General features: G+C 42.9%; 1 protein-coding gene across 4 annotated transcripts in view; it reads left to right on the top strand.

Annotated features, from left to right (window-relative positions):
• Positions 1-19043, top strand: part of RAPGEF4 (Rap guanine nucleotide exchange factor 4) — a 206971-nt gene that overhangs the window by 122364 nt on the left and 65564 nt on the right. For 2 of the 4 annotated variants that reach the window (XM_048484158.1, XM_048484160.1), the window contains 4 exons: positions 3428-3481; positions 5635-5741; positions 12923-13044; positions 16308-16491. In XM_048484158.1, the coding sequence (XP_048340115.1) occupies positions 3428-3481; positions 5635-5741; positions 12923-13044; positions 16308-16491 (467 nt within the window). The remainder of the gene's footprint in view (positions 1-3427; positions 3482-5634; positions 5742-12922; positions 13045-16307; positions 16492-19043) is intronic. The other 2 variants (XM_048484159.1, XM_048484161.1) reach the window with 1 other exon arrangement.

Raw genomic sequence — 19043 nt, 5'->3', positions numbered from 1 at the left:
TATCTCTGGAACTTCTGATCACTTGTGGAATTGGAAAAGCATTCATGTGGTAGACTAAAAACCATTTTTTGAGGAAGGTAATTTGTCTCCCGAAAAGTAATTAAAGCAATTAATTTCATTTTGTATCCTGCTCGGTCCCAGAAGACCAGACGGCATAACCTTGCAAAATTAAAAATAACGTGACAAATTAAAATAAAAACTCCCCCTTTTTGCTTAATCCTTCACCAAATGGTAATCTGAAATTAAAATTTGCTCTTGATATTAGTCTGAAGACCATTCACATGAATGGGAAAAAAAGATTATCATCTAGGTAGTCTTGCCTGGGATATTGATATTGGTAACCAAACTCCCACCTAAATGCTCCTTGAGCTGTGTAGTGTAGTGGTTAAGAACATCAGACTAGTATCTGGGTCATCTGTGTTCAATCAATCAATCAATCAATCAATCAATCAATCAATCAATCAATCAATCAATCAATCAATCAGTTTTATTATATGGTGAAAGACTAGCATACTCAGTTAAAACACTACTTAAAATTGTTGATCAGAATGATAAAATAGGTATAAGTTAAATTTAATAAAGTACAATAAAATGTAATTTACAAATATTAAAACCAAGAGAATTCTTAAATTCAATAAATACTATTTGACATCTGTGTGCCAGTGCATTTGACAGATTTTTCCAGTGATTGCAGAATTTAGCAATTGTAATTAATGGTTGGGGTGCTGTATTCCAGAAAAAAATCTGGCCTGAGCTGAATACATATTCTTTAGATTACTATTAAGATGGGGATTCATTAGATTGGTTCAAATATCCCCCCAAAAGGGCAGCAAAGCAAGACATTTTCAATATTCTCAATCTCCCCTATTCCACATAAGCAAACTCCCTCTAAAATAGGGACTTTTTCATATTGACCATCTGAAACAGCAGATGGGAGTGTTGCACCTTGCAAGTGTAAAAGCTCCCTGATGACTGTAACTCCAAGGAAGACCTGGATTTGCGTTCCCAATTGTGCCATTGAAGTCACTGGGTGACCTTGGGCCAATCACATGTCCTCAACCTAATCTACCTCACAGGTTTGTCATATGGATAAAATGGAGGAAGGGAGAATAATGTAAGCCAGTTTGGTCCTCCATTGGGGAGAACAGTGGAATATAAATGAATTAAATATTTTGTTTAAATAAAAAATCATAAATTTTAGAGAATGAGCTGAGATATAAGCCTATATAGGTAAGCACTGATTTTCAGTGCTGGTTCTGAAGCACTGATTAAATGGACTGGGTTGATCTGTGGTGATCTGGTATGGCTTTGTTCATGGTATCAGTACAGGGGAGAACAATTACTGGTAGTGTTTTGTATATTCCGTCTCTAGAGCAGTGATTCCCAACCAGGGTTCCATGGTACCCTGGGGTACCATGAGCACGTCCCAGGGGTACCATGACAATGCTACCGCCTGCCCCCCCCCCAATGGAATCAAATGGATTTTGAAGGGGGGGGGGGTTGGAAGCCTCATGGACTCTCTTTAAACAACATTGAAAAACAGCATTTGTTTTATTTGCCTAAATTCGGCGTGGATTAGGGGGGTAGATTTAAAGGGACCTCTCCCTTTAAATCCCCCCAATCCATGCCGAATTTAGACAAACAATATGACTGTCAACGCTGCTTTCCCTCCCCTCCCCTCCTCCTGCTTGCCACTCCCCCCACCTACAGGCCAAAAACGGAAAAAACCCTAAAAAATGCAAAAAAAAAATCAAACAAACCTGAAGGGTACCCTGAGATATGAAGAGCGAGGTCAAGGGTACCGTGATGTTGAAAAGGTTGGGAAACACTGCTCTAGAGGTTTCCATCAGATACAAAACAGGATTTTTGCATCTCTCCTTGTGCGGGCATGTAGAAGATCTGCATGTCAGAACAGTGATCATGTATAGCGTTATCAAAGGCTTATGTCAAACATCCCAGACACAACCATGGAGACAGAAAAGATGACTTACCCATTCTGTTGTATCTATATCATTTCCAAAGCTAGTTTCAGCAGGTGAGTTACTGTATGCCTTACCGGCTTCATCTTCCCAGCATTCTTGAATTGCAACCACAAAAAAGGCATTTGCAGGAATCCTCAATGTTATAAAAGTGTGAATAGAATTGTGGGCTTGAGACAAAGGATGCAAGTGGCAAGAAAGGGAGCCAGAATTAAGGTCCTACCAGTGTCAAGGTCAGGGCCATGGGCACCTGCACAAAACAACTGGGGACAAGAATTGCAAGGCGAGCACCACAAGATATGCAATAGAGAGGAACAAACTAAGGATGAAGCTATGAGGAATTTTCTGTGTCAATAAGGCCCCTTCCGCACATACAGAATAATACCTTTAAAGTATTACCAGTATTACCTTTAAAGGTTTTTTTAAAACGTAAACTATCCCTTGCTCTTGCTTTTGGAGGAAAGGAGGGAACTTCCACAGCAAGAAAAAAACGTCGCAACCTCCCTACTCATGCAAACTGCATGGCATCAGGGATCTCCAGCGACACAAATTTAATGGCATTAGTACAAGAATATCAACCCTCAAGAAACATACGCTTGCTGCGGGGGCAGGCTGCCGGTGTATAATCAGCCTGAGTATCTTGTCTGCGCATTTGTCTGTTTTATATCTTTCAGCTTTTAGGGAAAGGTTTAAAGTAGACTATATTCCATCCCTCCATGAATGATCAAGTTGGAGAAGTGATCTTTTCAGAGCAACCCTTATGACTCCTGTAAAACTACTCCCAAGAATGGTTAACAACCTTTTGGTGGAGGCCTGGAGTTCTTCCAGAAATACAACTGATCTACAAAAGATCAAGATCAATTCCTCTGCTGAAAATGTCGGTTTGGGGGTGGGGAGTGGGTGGGACTCTATGACATCACACTCATATCCACGGCTGAGCTTATCCTCAGACTGTGCCCTGAAATCGCCAGGAATTTTGCAACCTGAAGCTGGCAGCCATTCTCCCAAAAACCAGGTGACCCTCAGGAATAGAGCTGAATACATGGGGTTTTTAGAAGGAAATCGGAATCAGAATAAATAGGCTCCTCTGCTCTTGCATGAGCTTCTGCACTGTATGTTGCTTGTTCCATTTGCACAAGAATCTGGGGGGATTTCAGCAATTCTCGCTGTAGCCCTTAACCCATATCCCATGATATTCCTGAGATTCCCTTGGAGGAAGTCAGGGAAGTACACATGAAAGTAGAATGTTCTTTTCCATTTACGGAAGGTTAGATCCCACCTTACGATGTCCTACAACAGGAAAAGTTGGGCTCTGAGAATTGTTGACACATCTTCAAACTCCAGTTGTTATTAATATGTTCATTTACTTTTATTTTAAACCACCTGCTTCCACATCTATTTTGTTCTTTTTGTTATGTTACTTTTTTCCCTTAAATTTTATTTTTCAGACTCCTTTCATTGAGCATCACATCCCATTTCGACCAACTAGAATCATTACAGAGGTAATGGGTGGTAGATAAACTACTGACCCAGACTGCTAGTTAAATGGGAATAATTAACAAAGGGAATATTGAGATGTTATTAGTATGCTATCACGGTAATTATGCCATGTGATTCCCTCCCTTGTTATGATCCCATTACAAATGATGTGCATGAATCAAATACTCTGGTGTATGAGTTGGATGGATAGTGAAGAAAGCTGATAGGAAGAAAGTAAACTCTTCTAAAGAGTGGTGTCGGAGGAGAGTGTTACGGATACTGTAGACTGCCAAAAAACCCCAAATAAGTGGGTTCTAGATCACATCAAGCCTGAACTGACCCTAGAAGCTAAAGTGACTAAACTGAAACTATCATACTTTGATCACATCATGAGAATACAAAGATCACTGAAAAAGACAATAACGCTAGGAAAAGTTGAAGGCAGCAGAAAAAGAAGAAGACCCAACATGAGATGAATTGACTCAATCAAGGAAGCCATAACTCTCAGTTTGCAAGACTTGAACAAGGACAGGATGTTTTGGAACTTAATTCAAAGGGTTGCCATGAGAGAGAAGCGACTTGACGCCCCTTAACACACACAAGTTGGAGCCTATGATGTCAAACAACTTCCATCACCCACTCCCTCAATAGCCCATGTAGCCCTGTTCAGAAGAGCCAAAGCCCGAGCATGATGTGGGGAATCTATAGAGCTGTGGGGTGAACCCATGGCACTTCAGATGTTCATGGACTACAATTCCCATAAGCCCCTGCCAGCATGGCCAATTGACCATGCTGGCAGGAGCTAATGGGGATTGTAGTCCATGAACATCTGGAGTGCCATAGGTTCACCACCACTGCTATAGAGGGAAGAGGAATAGGTAAAAATTCCTCCATGGTTCCTCTGCAGCACCAGCCTAAATAGACTATAGAATCCTATTCTGTTTTGTTTGCTTGAGGTGATTTAGCTCAGTTCAGTTCAGATTTGAGTGCATGTGTGATAGCAATGCACATTTGACAAGTAAATCTGTAGTAAACATCGGAGAATAGTGGCCATCGCACTGGACGTGCACGTGAAGCTGCCTTATACTTTATCCGACTGTTTAGGATAAAAACTTTATCCATCTAGGTCAGCAGACTGGTCTTTCACATCACCTACTGCTTGGACCTTTTTAAATGGAGATACTGGGGATTGAACCTGCAAGACTTTCTGCATACAAAACAAAGGCTCTTCCACTGAGCCACAGTGTATTCAAAGATGTCTAGTGATGGTTCACCTGGGGTGGTTGACTGCCCAAGGGGTACAATTGGCTCCTTTTGTTGCTATGATGAAGGGGGAAGCAATTTCTCCTGTCTGGTCCCTGGTTTCTTGGCCATCCATTCTGTCCTTTGCTCGTCAGGCAACTGGACATCCTCCTTTCATCTAGCTGGTTTGCAAAACCTTTCCTGGAAACCAATTTTGTTCAAGTCTCCTCTTCACCCTGGAGAAAGACATGGCTGTTGTCAGAAAACTCTGCCCCATCCTTATTGTTACAGGCTGGGTGGCATTTTTGGAAGACAGATGAGTCTCTTATCCACTTGCAGAACGTTGGAATTGAACACCAATCTGAAGTTCAGTGCACTGGCATGTAAATTTGTAGAATGGGTTGCCTTGATCCCTGTGCAACATTACAAACCAGGGCACTGTTTTGGCATTATATTGGGTGGTATGCATGGTATAGTGGTTAAAAGCAGTGTATTCTCATCTGGAGAACTAGGTTTGATACCCTACTCCTCCACGTGAAGTCTGCTGGGTGACTTTGGACTAGTCACAGTTCTCTCTGGACTCTCTCAGCCCCATCTACCTGACAAGGTGTCTGTTGTGGGAAGGGGAAAGGAAGGTGTTGCAAGCCACTTTGAGACTTCTTGTGGAAAAGAAAAGTGGGGTATAAATCCAACTCTTCTTCTTATATCAACATCGCAGGAAGTTATATAGGTACATATAAGTAGCGCAAAACTTACAAGATCCATTGTAGAATGGAAATCTTATCTTAATAATTCCATCCAGCATTGTGGAAGAATATTTATTCAAAGAGCACTGTCATAACCAAGGCTGGTGTCCTATTTCGACTTTTAAGAAATGATAGCAATTGAACATGTGTTCACTGTTTCCTTTTTTGCTTCTTCATTGCCCTCTAAGGTTCCATCAGAGAAAATCCTGAGAGCTGGAAAGGTATTACGGAACGCAATCCTCTCCCGAGCGCCTCACATGATAAGAGACCGCAAATATCATTTAAAGACATACAGGTATGCCTGAAACATTAGCACCGAAAAATTTAAAGACCAGACACTGCATGTACGTCTTTCTGCGAGTTTTAGTTCAGTCTTGCCATCTCTGGAAGTCTCCAGAGACCAGATTTATTGGGTAATGCTATAATCACAATCAAGACAGATGCAAGCCAATGGAACTCTTATCATCTTAAGTCAGTTTGAGGAAATGTAGTGGTTAAAGTGTTGGACCCAGGTTCAAATCCCAACTCTGCCATGGAAGCTTGCTGGGTGATACTGGGCCAGTCACACACTGTCAGCCTAACCTCCCTCACAGGGCTGTTGTAAGAATAAAATGGAAGAGAGGGAGAACAATGTTAGCGGCTTCTGGTCACCAATGGGGGAAAAGACCATATGTAAATGAAACAAACAAAATAAACAAATAAAGCTCTGGCCTGATTTCAACATGGTGCCAGGCATGTAATATGAACTGACTCATGTGTGGGGGTGGGGATCCTATATACTTCCTTTCCACTTGTGTTCCTCTGCTTCAATTGTGGAATGGTCTTCTACCACAGAGGATGGTCTTCATGTGCTGGGCACTCTTTGGCTCTTCAAAAGGCCATTGTTCTTGCAGGACCAAAAGTGCCTGGTGCCCAATGAACCCATGCTGTACAGCAAAGGACTGCTGTGCAGTGGAAAGGATGTGCGATGGAACGTGCATTATGCAATGGAAAAAATGTCCTTATTGTACCAGGATAATGTTTAGATTGGGTCTTTGGAAACTACATGTGCTGCATTGTGCATTCTGGCTCCAAATAATGGGCCCGCCAATGACCACACGCCTAGGTCAGGCAACCTGGGTTAAGTGTGACAACGTACTACATGGGATACCTCCAGTGGTGGGATTCAGCAGGTTCCTACTAGCAGAATCAGTTGTTAAAATGGTGCTTGTAAACAACCAGTTGTTAAATTACTTGAATCCCACCACTGGTCAGGAACCTGCTGAATCCCACCACTGGAGGTATCCCATGTAGTACGTTGTCACACTTAACTCAGGTTGCCTGACCTAGGCGTGTGATCATTGGCAGGCCCATTATTTGGAGCCAGAATGCACAATGGGCAGTGGTGGGATTCGGCAGGTTCACACCACTTCGGCAGAACCGGTTGTTAAAATGGTGCTTGTAAACAACCAGTTGTTAAATTACTTGAATCCCACCACCGGAACCGGTTGTTACATTATTTGAATCCCACCACTAGATACCTCTCACGTCAGGGTTTCTTAAAGTGTCCAGTGATAGATTTTATGTGGGGTTCTGTCTTGAATTGTAGCCTGAATATCTAAATGTAACAGGTTTGGCAAATTTATTTACAATAAATTTCTGTTTATTGTTCATATTTCTGAACATCCTGGTGGTGGCAGCAGTGCCTTGTTGAAATGAATTTTCTGGATGGTTCTGATAGGATAGGAGTTTTAAAGGCAGAGGAATTTTATATCTATTTCTTTCTTTTTGTGATAGATTTTAATATATAACAGCAATTGATCACATTGTTTTTAGGAAGGAGAAGAACTGAACTAAATAACCTATGAATGATTTTTTTTGTTCTTGATTGAGGAAGTAGGAGTTGATTTTTAAATTACTTAGAAACAAGGTAGATTACAGGATATATTTTATTCTGCTGCAGTCTTTTGTGTTATACGGAGCTCCTCCTGAGAATTATAGGAGCTAGCTGCTTTTTTTATATAAAGCTGCGAATACTCTTTTTCTAATTTTTAAAAATCCTGTGAGTTTCACTGTGCACCAAACATACCCAAAATCTATAAAACCCTCATTATAAACAAATCATTCAAAATGAAGAAGAGGAAGAAGAGTTTGGATTTATATTCCCCCTTTCTCTCCTGTAAGGAGGCTCAAAGGGGCTTACAATCTCCTTGCCCTTCCCCCCTCACAACAAACACCCTGTGAGGTAGGTGGGGCTGAGAGAGCTCCAAAAAGCTGTGACTAGCCCAAGGTCACCCAGCTGGCGTGTGTGGGAGTGCACAGGCTAATCTGAATTCCCCAGATAAGCCTCCACAGCTCAGGCGGCAGAGCTGGGAATCAAACCCGGTTCCTCCAGATTAGATACACGAGCTCTTAACCTCCTACGCCACTGCTGCTCCTAAATGCTAAGCAAAAGTCCATTAAAACAAGGTTTATACGGTCAAGGATTATCTCACCATCATAGATCAACAGAATTCTGTAAGATAAGTGGCTTTTCCACAACACTGAACTGTTTTGCGGTTTTTTTTCTTTTTAAATCTTCATTTGGCAATGAAACAACATCAGTGAACTGGCCAGGCAGACTTCCTCCAGGAAGTTCTACTTGGAGGGACACTCCCCCCCCCCGCCACACCCCATTGTTTTATTGTCATTTAAGTTTCAAGTGCCAGGTATTATTTTTAACAAGTTCAGTGGAGATACATTCTTGCACTATTCTAAAAACAACCCTTTTTAGAAGTTTTAAGACGGGTGAAACAAATGTATGGAGGAGACCGGGATTTTGGCAATGAACTCGAAACGCAGTTTTCCTTGAAATGTGTGTGGGTATGTGTATATATGTGTGTGTGACGTTTAGACCAGCCAGCATAATATTGTTGTTAAGAGTGGCAGACTCTAATCTGGAGAGCCGGAGTTGATTCCCCACTCCACAAAAAGTCTGCTGGGTGACCTTGGGCCAGTCACAGTTCTCTCAGAACTTTCTCAGCCCCACCTATCTCACAAGATTCCTGTTGGGGGAAGGGAAGGCTATTGTAAGCCACTGAAAGGAAGAGAAAAGCAACTCCTCCTCCTCCTCCTCCTCCTCCTCCTCCTCCTCCTCCTCTTCTTCTTCTTCTTCTTCTTCTTCTTCTTCTTCTTCTTCTTCTTCTTCTTCTTCTTCTTCTTCTTCTTCTTCCTCTGCTTCTAAGAGCTGCTCAAGGCAGCTTATAAATGTACAATAAGATAAAAGCATAATGATATAAAGTTATACAGCAGCCAGTAAAAAGCAAGAAGTATAAAGACCCATTAAAACCTCGAGAATAAAGCATTTGGTGCCTGACTGGTCCACATAACAGTCCTCAGGCTAGCAGCTGATTGTAAAAAAGCAATTGGAAAGATCACCCCATTCATTAATTGCCTGGATAAAAAGAAATGCTTTGGCCTTGCGCCAAGCATATATTAGGCACCAAGCAAGTTTCAAGGGAAGGGCATTCCTTGGGTGAGGTGCCAATAGTGGGGAAAAAACCCTGCTTAGGATCTTATAGATAAGGACCAGCACTTTGAATTGTGCCAGGAATCATGTGGGCAGCTAGTGCAGATTCTTCAGGAGGGGATGTGATATAGTTCATAGTCCCACCCCTGATAATAGCCAGGTTGCCACCTTTTGCACCACCTGAAATTCCTAGCCTGCTCAAAGGCACCCCATATTACAGTAATCTAACCTGGAGGTGATCTGTGCATGAATCATGCTGAATCATTACTGATCTATCAGCCAAAGATGATAAAAAGTGCTGTGTATCCCAGAGGAGACCTTAGCCTTGAGAAGGAGCCTGGAGCACTCCCAATCTATGAATCTGCTCCTTTGAGTTGAAGGAGAGGCTGATTCCTCAAGACACCCAAGTAGTTTTGTCATTTACCATCACTACCTCAGCCTCGTCTGGGTTGAGATCTAGTTCATTGGCCTTCATTCATCCTCCTAAGTGGTGCCCAATTATGCCCCTACACTAACTTTGCTCCCTTAGAAAAAATACAATCAGGCTTTCTTTCAGCCTTCTTTTGCATTGTTCCAAAATGTGTCCCAAATGTGGTGCTCTGACAGGAAGCTGGGCTGTTAAAAGTAGAGGCCAGGACTTAGTTGGTAATCATCAATTACTGGCTGAAAATCTGTCTTCAACCTGTTGGTCTTATATATTACTTTCTGTCAACCAACCCTCAGTCTTCTTGGAGCATGGAAATAATTTACAAACTTCTCTCTATAGGTCTAATTTATTAGAAATGGGTTTGAGTAGACCAAAAACATGGTTAGTCAGAGACTAACAGATATTGGCCCATTATGATTGGGCACTTTTCAGCCCAGAGGCATAACAAAAGAAGAAAGCGCCCAGTGCACTGGTGCGTCCTTTGCCTCTGTCCCGCCCCCGCCCTGCAACGCCCTTGCCACACCCCCACAGGTCCCCTTGGAGCTACACCTCTGCTTTCTGCGACACTCCTAGCCCCACAGTGCCTTTGCAGCAGGTCTCCTTGCATTTCCTTGTTTGAACATGAGGTTCCCCACTGCCTGCTGTCTGGCTTGTGCGCTTGCTTGTGCCCACTTGCGGGTCATTTCTCCATCAAAACCCAAGATTTAAGGTTGCCTTTTTTTACACCCTTTAAACGTTATATTGATATTTCTTACATCGAAATGGTGAAGGCTGCTTTCTTTCCTTTCTCATTTTTAGGGAAATGCCAGCCACTGATCCCTGCAAGGAGTAGGTGGGGGGGGGGGAGGTCCCCCCCCACATCTTGCAGGGAGCCATGTCTGGCACATCTTGTGTAGCCTCAAATTTGTTAACTGTAATCTATATTTTATTATTATGGAATGATAGAAGGTTTGTGACCAGACTACTGCCTTAATAATTCTACTATGCCACCTGCAGATGTGTTTCTTGCTGCCCACTTCCTTCTTGGGGATAAAAATCCTAGGGTCTTGAAGGGAATAAAGCAGGGAGCTTCAATTTTTTTCCTTACCAGTTGAGCACCCAACTAAGGGTCCAGCTCCTCTCTCAGGCCCCTTCTGCACATGCAGAATAATGCACTTTCAATCCACTTTCAATGCACTTTGCAAGTGGATTTTACTGTGCGGAATAGCAAAATCCACTTGCAAACAATTGTGAAAGTGGATTGAAAATGCATTATTCTGCATGTGCGGAAGGGGCTTAATAGATGCTTGATTTGGTTTGGGAACCTCTCCCTGTCGAAATGTAGAGATCAAGCAGAGACATTTCCCAGTCCTGTTTTCTTTAACCCCCAGAAAGCTGAAATGGTTTGACAAGAGTTTGTTTCTTTTCTTTTTTCTGTCAGTTCATTTTTGAAGGATAAACTCAGAAATTTAATTAAGTGCTATGAACCCAGGGATGGAAGGCTCCATGAAACCTTTCTCATAAATACAGCTAGATTCATTATAAATTACTGCTGCATAACCTATTTTTATATGCCAAATAAAGGTTGTTGTTGTTGTTGTTGTTGTAATTACTGCTGCAATTAGTTCTGCTATATCGCTTGAGTAAAAAAATCTCCTTGTCCTGTGCCAAATTATAGGGATGCTCTTGCCATGTGAGCAGTTGTATGTAACAAGATAATATTTTGGTTGTGTTGTGCTCACTGTGGAAATCAAACTTACAGCTTGAAGCAGTCTAGCAGGAGGTGCACCGGTGTGTGTGGCAGCCTGCGCCTGCGTGTATTCGTTTCCCGCCCAAGGACCGGCGCAGCAGCTGCGTCCTTGCCACAGCCCCGGCCAGGAATGCCCCGTCCCCGGAATGCCCGGCCACGCCCCCGTTGTGCCCCGCCCAGCTCCATTGGTGCTACGCCACAGTTGAATCCCACCACCATGGGAACCTGTTACTAAAATTTTTGGATCCCACCACTGCTCTTGCTGCTTCTGTGTGTCCCCGTAACATGGTATGAAGTTAGCAGTTCATTTATTCTACCCATGCTCTGAATATATGCAAAAGCAGCAAAGATTTTTCCCCTTTGTTTCTAAATGTTTGCAAAAGCTGATGAGAAGGATAGGCTGACCTCTCCCTTGGTGGTGGAAAGTGCTGTCAAGTTACAGCTGACCTACAGTGACCCTGTAGGGTTTTCTAGGCAAGCAATGAACAGAGGTGGTTTTCCATGGTCTGCCACTGCGTAGCAACCCTGGACTTCTGTGGTGGTCTCACATCCAAGTGCTAACCAGGGCCAACCATACTTAGCTTCTGAGACCTGACCACATTGGGCTAGCCTAGGTCACCCAGATCAAGTTGAAGTGTCCCTTACCCTTTCAAAATTTTGGGAAGTGGGGGTTATTTGCTCACTTATGGTCCTCCTACATATACTTGCGTCCTGATATGGATAATCCTAGGCTAGCCAGAATTTGTCAGATCTCAGATGCTAAGGAGAGTCGACCTGGCTGAGTGTGCAGATGGGAGACCTCCAAAGAATACCAGGGTCATGATGCAGAGGCAGGCAAGGGCAAACGACGTCAGATCATCTCATGCCTTCAAAACTAAATAGGTTCTCCATAAGTCAGCTCTGACTTGATGGCAAAAAACCCACCTTTGTATAATTTCTAGCAACAGCCAATGGATGTGTATCAACTAGGGTTGCCGATAGGCCTGGAAGAAAAATGAACCATCCCTTTAATGAAGACTTCATGTGTGGAAATGGGCTGTTGAAACTTTTTATGGCATGGAGGTAAATAACATCACCTGGTAAATGACTTTTCATTAAATCTTTGTTAAAGTGCTAGACTGCACAGGTGTCAAACTCGCGGCCTCCAGATGTTATGGACTACAGTTCCCATTATCCCCTGCCAGCATGATGCTGGCAGGGGATGATGGGAACTATAGACCATAACATCTGGAGGGGCACGAGTTTGACACCTATGTTCTATCTAGAGCAGTGGTGGTGGCACTCCAGATGTTATGGACTACAATTCCCACCAGCCCCTGCCAGCATGGCTAATTGCAGGGGCTGATGGGAATAGTAGTTCATAACATCTGGAGTGCCAAAGGTTCGCCATCACTGATCTAGAGCATCCTCAATTCTCCCTCTCACTGTAGTCCAGAATGTCCCTAAAATTCTGCTCTTGGGGAGTCATTTGTCCCTGCCCCCAATGGACAGGACCTCATCTGGGCTGCAGTAGGAAGAGGGAACCAGGAAGTCATGCTCCAAGGGTGGAAATCCTTATTCCTGTAGAAATGCTCCAGTGGCTCCAAGCCACTGAGTAGTTCAGCCCTGGTGAGATGAGGATATTGCATCAAATAAATCAGCTTCATGTTTCCTGTGACTAAAACAGCTGAGGCGGAGTTCCTTGGTGCCATTATTCCTCATAATTGCTTCAGGTAGATTCCTTCTCCTGAGCTGCATGAGCTTACTCGTGAATTATTATGACTTATGAAATTCCTGTAACCATTAGGTGCGTTGTAAGCATTAAAAATGAAACCTATTTTTTTCCTCCCTCAGACAATGCTGTGTGGGAACAGAGCTGGTAGACTGGATGATGCAGCAGAGTTCGTGCGTTCATTTACGGACACAGGCAGTTGGCATGTGGCAAGTGTTATTGGAAGAAGGCGTTCTCAACCATGGTAAGAGGAACCCTTGCTTCACAGGAAATTCATCCCATCAAAGCTTCTGCATACATTATTTAGCTGTTCTAAAAGGATCATAATTCTGTTAGAAATACAACATATTAAAATGTTATCTGTGCATACATGAATGCACATCTACATATAGGCACCCACAAACATACACTACCACAATGTATTTAAAAGAAGAAGAGTTTGTATTTGTACCCCACCTTTCTCTCCTGCAAGGAGACTCAAGGTGGCTTTCAAACTCCTTTCCCATCCTCTCCCCACAACAGACACCTAGGTGGGGCTGAGAGAGTTCTGAGAGAGCTGTGACTAGCTCAAGGTCACCCAGCAGGAATATAGGACTGTGGAAACAGATCTGGTTCACCAGATAAGCCTCTGCCACTCAGGTGGATGAGTGGGGTATGAAACCTGGTTCTCCAGATTAGAATCCACCTGCTCTTAACCACTACACCACACTGGCTCTATTTAATAATAACAGTATTTGTATCAAGGCAGGACCTGTTTGTTGCCTGGTTCCCTGGTGAGATACTGATATATCTATGCACAGTGCCTTGTTGTGCCTGTGACTGGATTGTTGTGCCTCTAACTGGGAACGGATGGGTCTCTATCATCAAGGGCTGGGGACATTTGCAATACCTTTCAGTGGCGTCCTTAAGTTCAGCTCTTGCCTTTTATCAATAAACATGAAGGGATACATTGGTAAATCTGATTATTACCTGGGGTGAGGTACAAGTTTTACCTCCATGAGGAATTTTCTGTGTTTCTAAGGCCCCTTCCGTTCATGCAGAACAATGCACTTTCAATGCACTTTCAATCCACTTTCCAGCTGGATTTTACTGTGCAAAAGAGGAAAATCCACTTGCAAACAATTGCGAAAGTGGATTTAAAGTGCATTATTCTGCACGTATGAAAGTGCCCTAAATGTTGCATAGTCTTAACCCTTCATTCTTGAATTCCATATCCTGCCAGATTAGAGGTGGGTGCTGACGTACAGCAATCTCTATGAAGAGACTTTTGTAGAAACTACCTTGAGTCCCTGCAATATATAATTTTTTAATGAATTGTTTGCTGAGGGAAGTGTCTTAACTGTGGAAGACACACATCAGGGAATAAATCAGAGAGCTGCATTTTCAGTTAACATTCTCCTCTAGCGATGGTCTAACACAGTGGTTCTCAACCTTCCTAATGTTGCGACCCTTTAATACAGTTCCTCATGTTGTGGTGACCCCCAACCATAAAATTGGTATATATAAATATTAAAAGACTGTTTTCCGATGGTCTTAGGCAACCCCTGTGAAAGGATCGTTCGACCCCCAAAGGGGTCGTGCCCCCCAGGTTGAGAACCACTGGTCTAACACATTGTTGCTAACCGTTTTTAAAGGTGTAGCCATCATACTTTGAAAATGTCATACCTCTCCATTCAAACTTTGGCATGATGATGCCATTTCCTCTTCACTGTGTTCTTCAGGGCCATGTCAACTCTTGGCGTGTGTTGATATAGGTCAAAGATAGAAAAGGAACTTTCTAGTTAATTTGTTGTGGCATTTGACAGCTGTGAAATGTTACCCATTCAACCATTCTCTCGCGATACTATACCTTCATCCTATGCAAAAGATATATTCAGAACGAAGAGTATTGTCATAGTGGCCTAATCAAAGGCAAAAGCATGCAATCTGTTGAATATAAGCCATAACATAAAATGGATAATTCACCTGTTTTTTCCCATGTTTGCAATAGTTGGGGGGTTGTGCAACCAGCATACTACTGAAAGGAAATATGCACAGCTGTTGACTGGCAGTCATAAGATTGAATACTTTCAAAGTCTAATTTAAACAAATTTATTACTATATACACAGAAGGTTTCTCTCAAACTTTAAATCAATAACTGAACATAAATCAATAACTGAACTGAGCATGTGGGATTTTCCCTCAGTCTCCAATTTCCAAACATAAAGTGTTCAATCAAAATGTGAACCCTAGGAATAATTTCCTCTTACATCATCCACACATATAGACTATTTTTCAACAGCATAAACTCTACAACACGTCTTTTTAGGGTGCTGCAAAATCTTTAGTCTGAAATACACTAGATTCGAGCTGGGCGGCTCCCAGGTTGGTGCCTGACCTCACCATGTCTTCGAAGACTCTAAATATCTACAATACAAATAACAACTCTCATAAATGCCATTTCTAAAATGCATACTGTAAATGATTGGACCTTCCACATTACTCACTTTCAGTGTTTACTGAGCCTCAAACATGTTCATGCCATCAACTGTGTTATATTGTTGTCTCATTTGATATTCTTTTTACAGCTGTTGTGGTTCCCATAGGATCCCTAGACCAGGGGTAGGGAACCTGCAGCTCTCCAGATGTTCAGGAACTACAATTCCCATCAGCCTCTGTCAGCATGGCCAATTGGCCATGCTGGTAGAGAACTGATGGGAATTGTAGCGATTCCTGAATTTATCTGGAGACGCTATAGGATTCCTTACCCCGCCCCCCAGACCATTATCATTTGATTTTTTATGTTGTTTCACCTATGAAACTGTTGAAGTTTTGGTTGAATATGGATCGAGCCCTTTCTATATGTGTGCAGTAAAGAAAGTTCTTTCATTTGTAAAAAAGATAAAACTTACTTTTAATTCAGACAACTTCGTGTCACAAACATTGTTCCAAGGAAACCAATAGGAATGTAGAAACTCTATACAAGTAAGTTGGTTTGCTCAGGAACAGTCAACTACACCATGTGCTCAGTACCAAGTCAGGAGAGAGAAGATGGCTGTACAGAAGAAGAAAAAGGAAGTTGGTAGGTGCAGTCAAACATAGGCCCTTTCCGCAGACGTGGCTATATATTAAGCGCCCCAGGAGACGCAAGGGCCCGTCCCTGGGAGACCGTTCGCACAGGACGCATTGCTGCTTTGCAGCAGCACTGTCCTGGCTTTCCCCGGGCGGTGTGAAGCCGCCCCTGAAAACCATATGGAGCCACCTCTTTGGCTGAGGGGGAAGTGGCGGCCGCTCGCACGCTAGCGTGCGAATGGCCCCCAAGCCTCTGCCAGCATAAATTATGCCGGTGGAGGCTTGGCTCCACGTGTGTGCGGAAAGGGCCTTAGAGAGCAAATAACACAACAGGACAGTTCAAAGACATATACTGCCCTCCCTCTATGGTTCAGGCATGCAATAGTCCCCCATTCCAACAGAAACAACCCATATGAATTGGTTAACTTCAGATAAACTTTGTATTTGGCTTCCAGTGGATCAAGAACAACACTTCCAAGATAAATACTTATTTTATCGATTTTTGGATGATGAACATGACGACGCCTCTATGCCAACTGAAGAGGAGAAGAAAGAATGTGATGAAGAGCTGCAAGACACCATGCTTCTGCTCTCTCAGATTGGACCAGATGCCCACATGAGGATGATCCTTAGAAAACCGTAAGCTAACTAATATGGTGATATTTGGGGGATTTGGTGTGGTGTCTAAAAATATCTCCTGAGTTAAATAGTGCAATCTTATGCAGAGTTACTTCATATTTAATTCCTTGAGCTTAGACTGGGTTCCATATTGGACTTTACCTCCAAAACCTCCTTGGCCACCCTCCAATGTTCGTCCCTTATTATGGGTGAGACAGTTGTTGAGGAGCAATTTTGAGTGGACAGACAGCAAGAGCAGAAAATGTTTAGTAGCACCCATCCTCCCTCTGTTTCTCTTGTTCTCTTAGCCGCAGCTCACACAGCTTTATTATATGGCCAACGGTCAGTCATTCAATACCAGCATTAAAGCAAATTTTGATCTAGAATGTTCTGATATCAAGAAAAAAGTTCAGGAAATGTTCTACTTCTGTGAGGAGAATAATCTTCAAGGTTTATTTTCAGTTTAAGAAATAGTATGAACAGTTATCAATGAGCAAGGAATGCCAGGAATCATTTTGAGGGGGTTACATATAGCATGGTAAGGGGAGGGGGTTGAAATTTTTTTAGAAATGTTTGTATAGAAAGTGCCATAATTTTGGCATAAAGAGCTTTAAGGAGCAAGTCAAGCTCTATAGCTGCCAATAGTTGCAGTCTGAAGAAAATGACTTCAAAACAGGGATAATTCTTGCCTCCGTGTCTTCTGCCTTCACTATTACCTTACTGGAGTTTCATTGATACCACCCACTGGGCCTAGGTGTCAACATAAAAAGGATCCCAAGCTCAGCTTTTTAATATGTGAAGAACTCTCTGAAATATTACTGGACCTTGGAGTATCTTTATTAAAACTGGCACAGCTTTTGAGCCCGCGTGATGAGGGGTGATCAACATGTGCCTCATTTGTATCACTTGAGAGCCGAGGCGTATTGGGGGAAATGGTGCCTGGAGACAGCTTCTTCTCCTGGCTCACTGCGCCGCCCTGCCGTGCTTCGGGGCGAGGAAGGATTTGAGGGTGTGTGCCCCGTCCCTGAAGTCTCATTCCCCCGGCCTCTGTGCCAGCTGGCTTTTGAAAGCTAGAATTTTGAAAGCACGGAGGCGGATGGGGAATGGGGCTACACCCCTGACCTCCATGCAGGTCAAGGGGTGGGCTCAGAAGTGGGGGTGGGGCCATGCCCCACACAGGGGGTGGGGCTCGGGGCCATACTCCCAAGCTCCAGCCTTAGCCTCCATGCTTTTAAAAGCTGGCCTGCAGGGAGGCAGGGCTTTGTGACATGTCTCTGGGTCGCATGCGATTTGGCCCCTCACATGACCGAAAGGCATGCGCCTGGGGACATGGGTGTCCTCATGTCCCTAGGGCAGTACGCCCCTGCTGGAGAAACAGCTCTGCCGGAAAGAGCATAAGAAAGCAAAGTGTTGGGGAGAGGGCCTTCCCTCTGGAGTGCCAGTTTTCTATCTACTGGAATGTGTGCATGGGAGGGATGGAATTTCTTCAGGCTAATGACCACTCTCTGCAGTCCAGAATAAATGCTCTAATACAGAATTGCCTTAACACTCCATCTGCCAGTCTCATTTTTAATAGATTATTATTAAAACATAAAAGAGGTTTAGAGTTCTGGTTGCAAGCTTGACTTGAAAAAGATGCCCAGTTTGCAAATCGGCACAGCTGCTGCCTTTGAGTTGTGACTTTCCCAGAGGATACAAAACTCACATAATTATCGTGAAAGAAATAATGCAATTTCCACCACCACCCCCCAAAAAAAAAATTGCTGAAAAGATTACTTTGAACATTTGATTATATAATGAAGCTGTTGCTTTAAAAGGTGCTTTGTATTGTTTCGAATCTGCAACTCACTTGTAAAATGTGTCACTTGTTTTGACAGGCAACTTAAAAAATTCTCTATTTATTACATTAACTACAGCATTTTAACTGTCAGATGATGAAAGAATGTCTGTGGGTTCTAAAAAAAAACAGAATAAAGCTGCAAGAGGGAAAACTGGCAGTCTCTTGTTACTATTGGGAAGGGATTTTTGTTTTAAAAGAGCCCCACACGTTGCGATAAATGTTAAATTAGCCTCTTTTCTTCAATATGGCAAACAAGGCAGCCAGCTTCTAATGATTCATGCAGTAAGACACACACGTCTGTGTAATGCGACTCGAAAAATATTACTTGGACCATTTTTTAAAAACCAGTTTATAATGACAATACCAATTTCATTTTTTATTTTTAATTTCAATGTAGTTGATTTAGTTGTTAGCATGAATGCTATTTAGCTTCCTTGAAACATAGATGTAAACATTAAAAAAAACTATGAATCCAATACACTGAGAAGTGTTGTTATAATTAGTACTTGTTGCATGATAAGGATATGGTCACTTTCTCGTTTGCCGTATTTCTTGATGATTTGAGGATTCTGAGAAGAATCCCAAGATCCACGTTCTACAAAAACCATAGAATGCTGGTCTGGGTGACTTCCAGATGGGGATTTTGCCTTGTGTGGCTGGCAGAACGCCCCTCCTTTGGCACGAGCCATCTCATGACACTGCATACATTCACGTCATGTTGTATGGAGCTGTT

Source organism: Sphaerodactylus townsendi, linkage group LG02 (assembly GCF_021028975.2).
Source record: "Sphaerodactylus townsendi isolate TG3544 linkage group LG02, MPM_Stown_v2.3, whole genome shotgun sequence".
NCBI lineage: Eukaryota > Metazoa > Chordata > Lepidosauria > Squamata > Sphaerodactylidae > Sphaerodactylus > Sphaerodactylus townsendi.
This window is presented reverse-complemented; position numbering and strand designations above follow the sequence as displayed.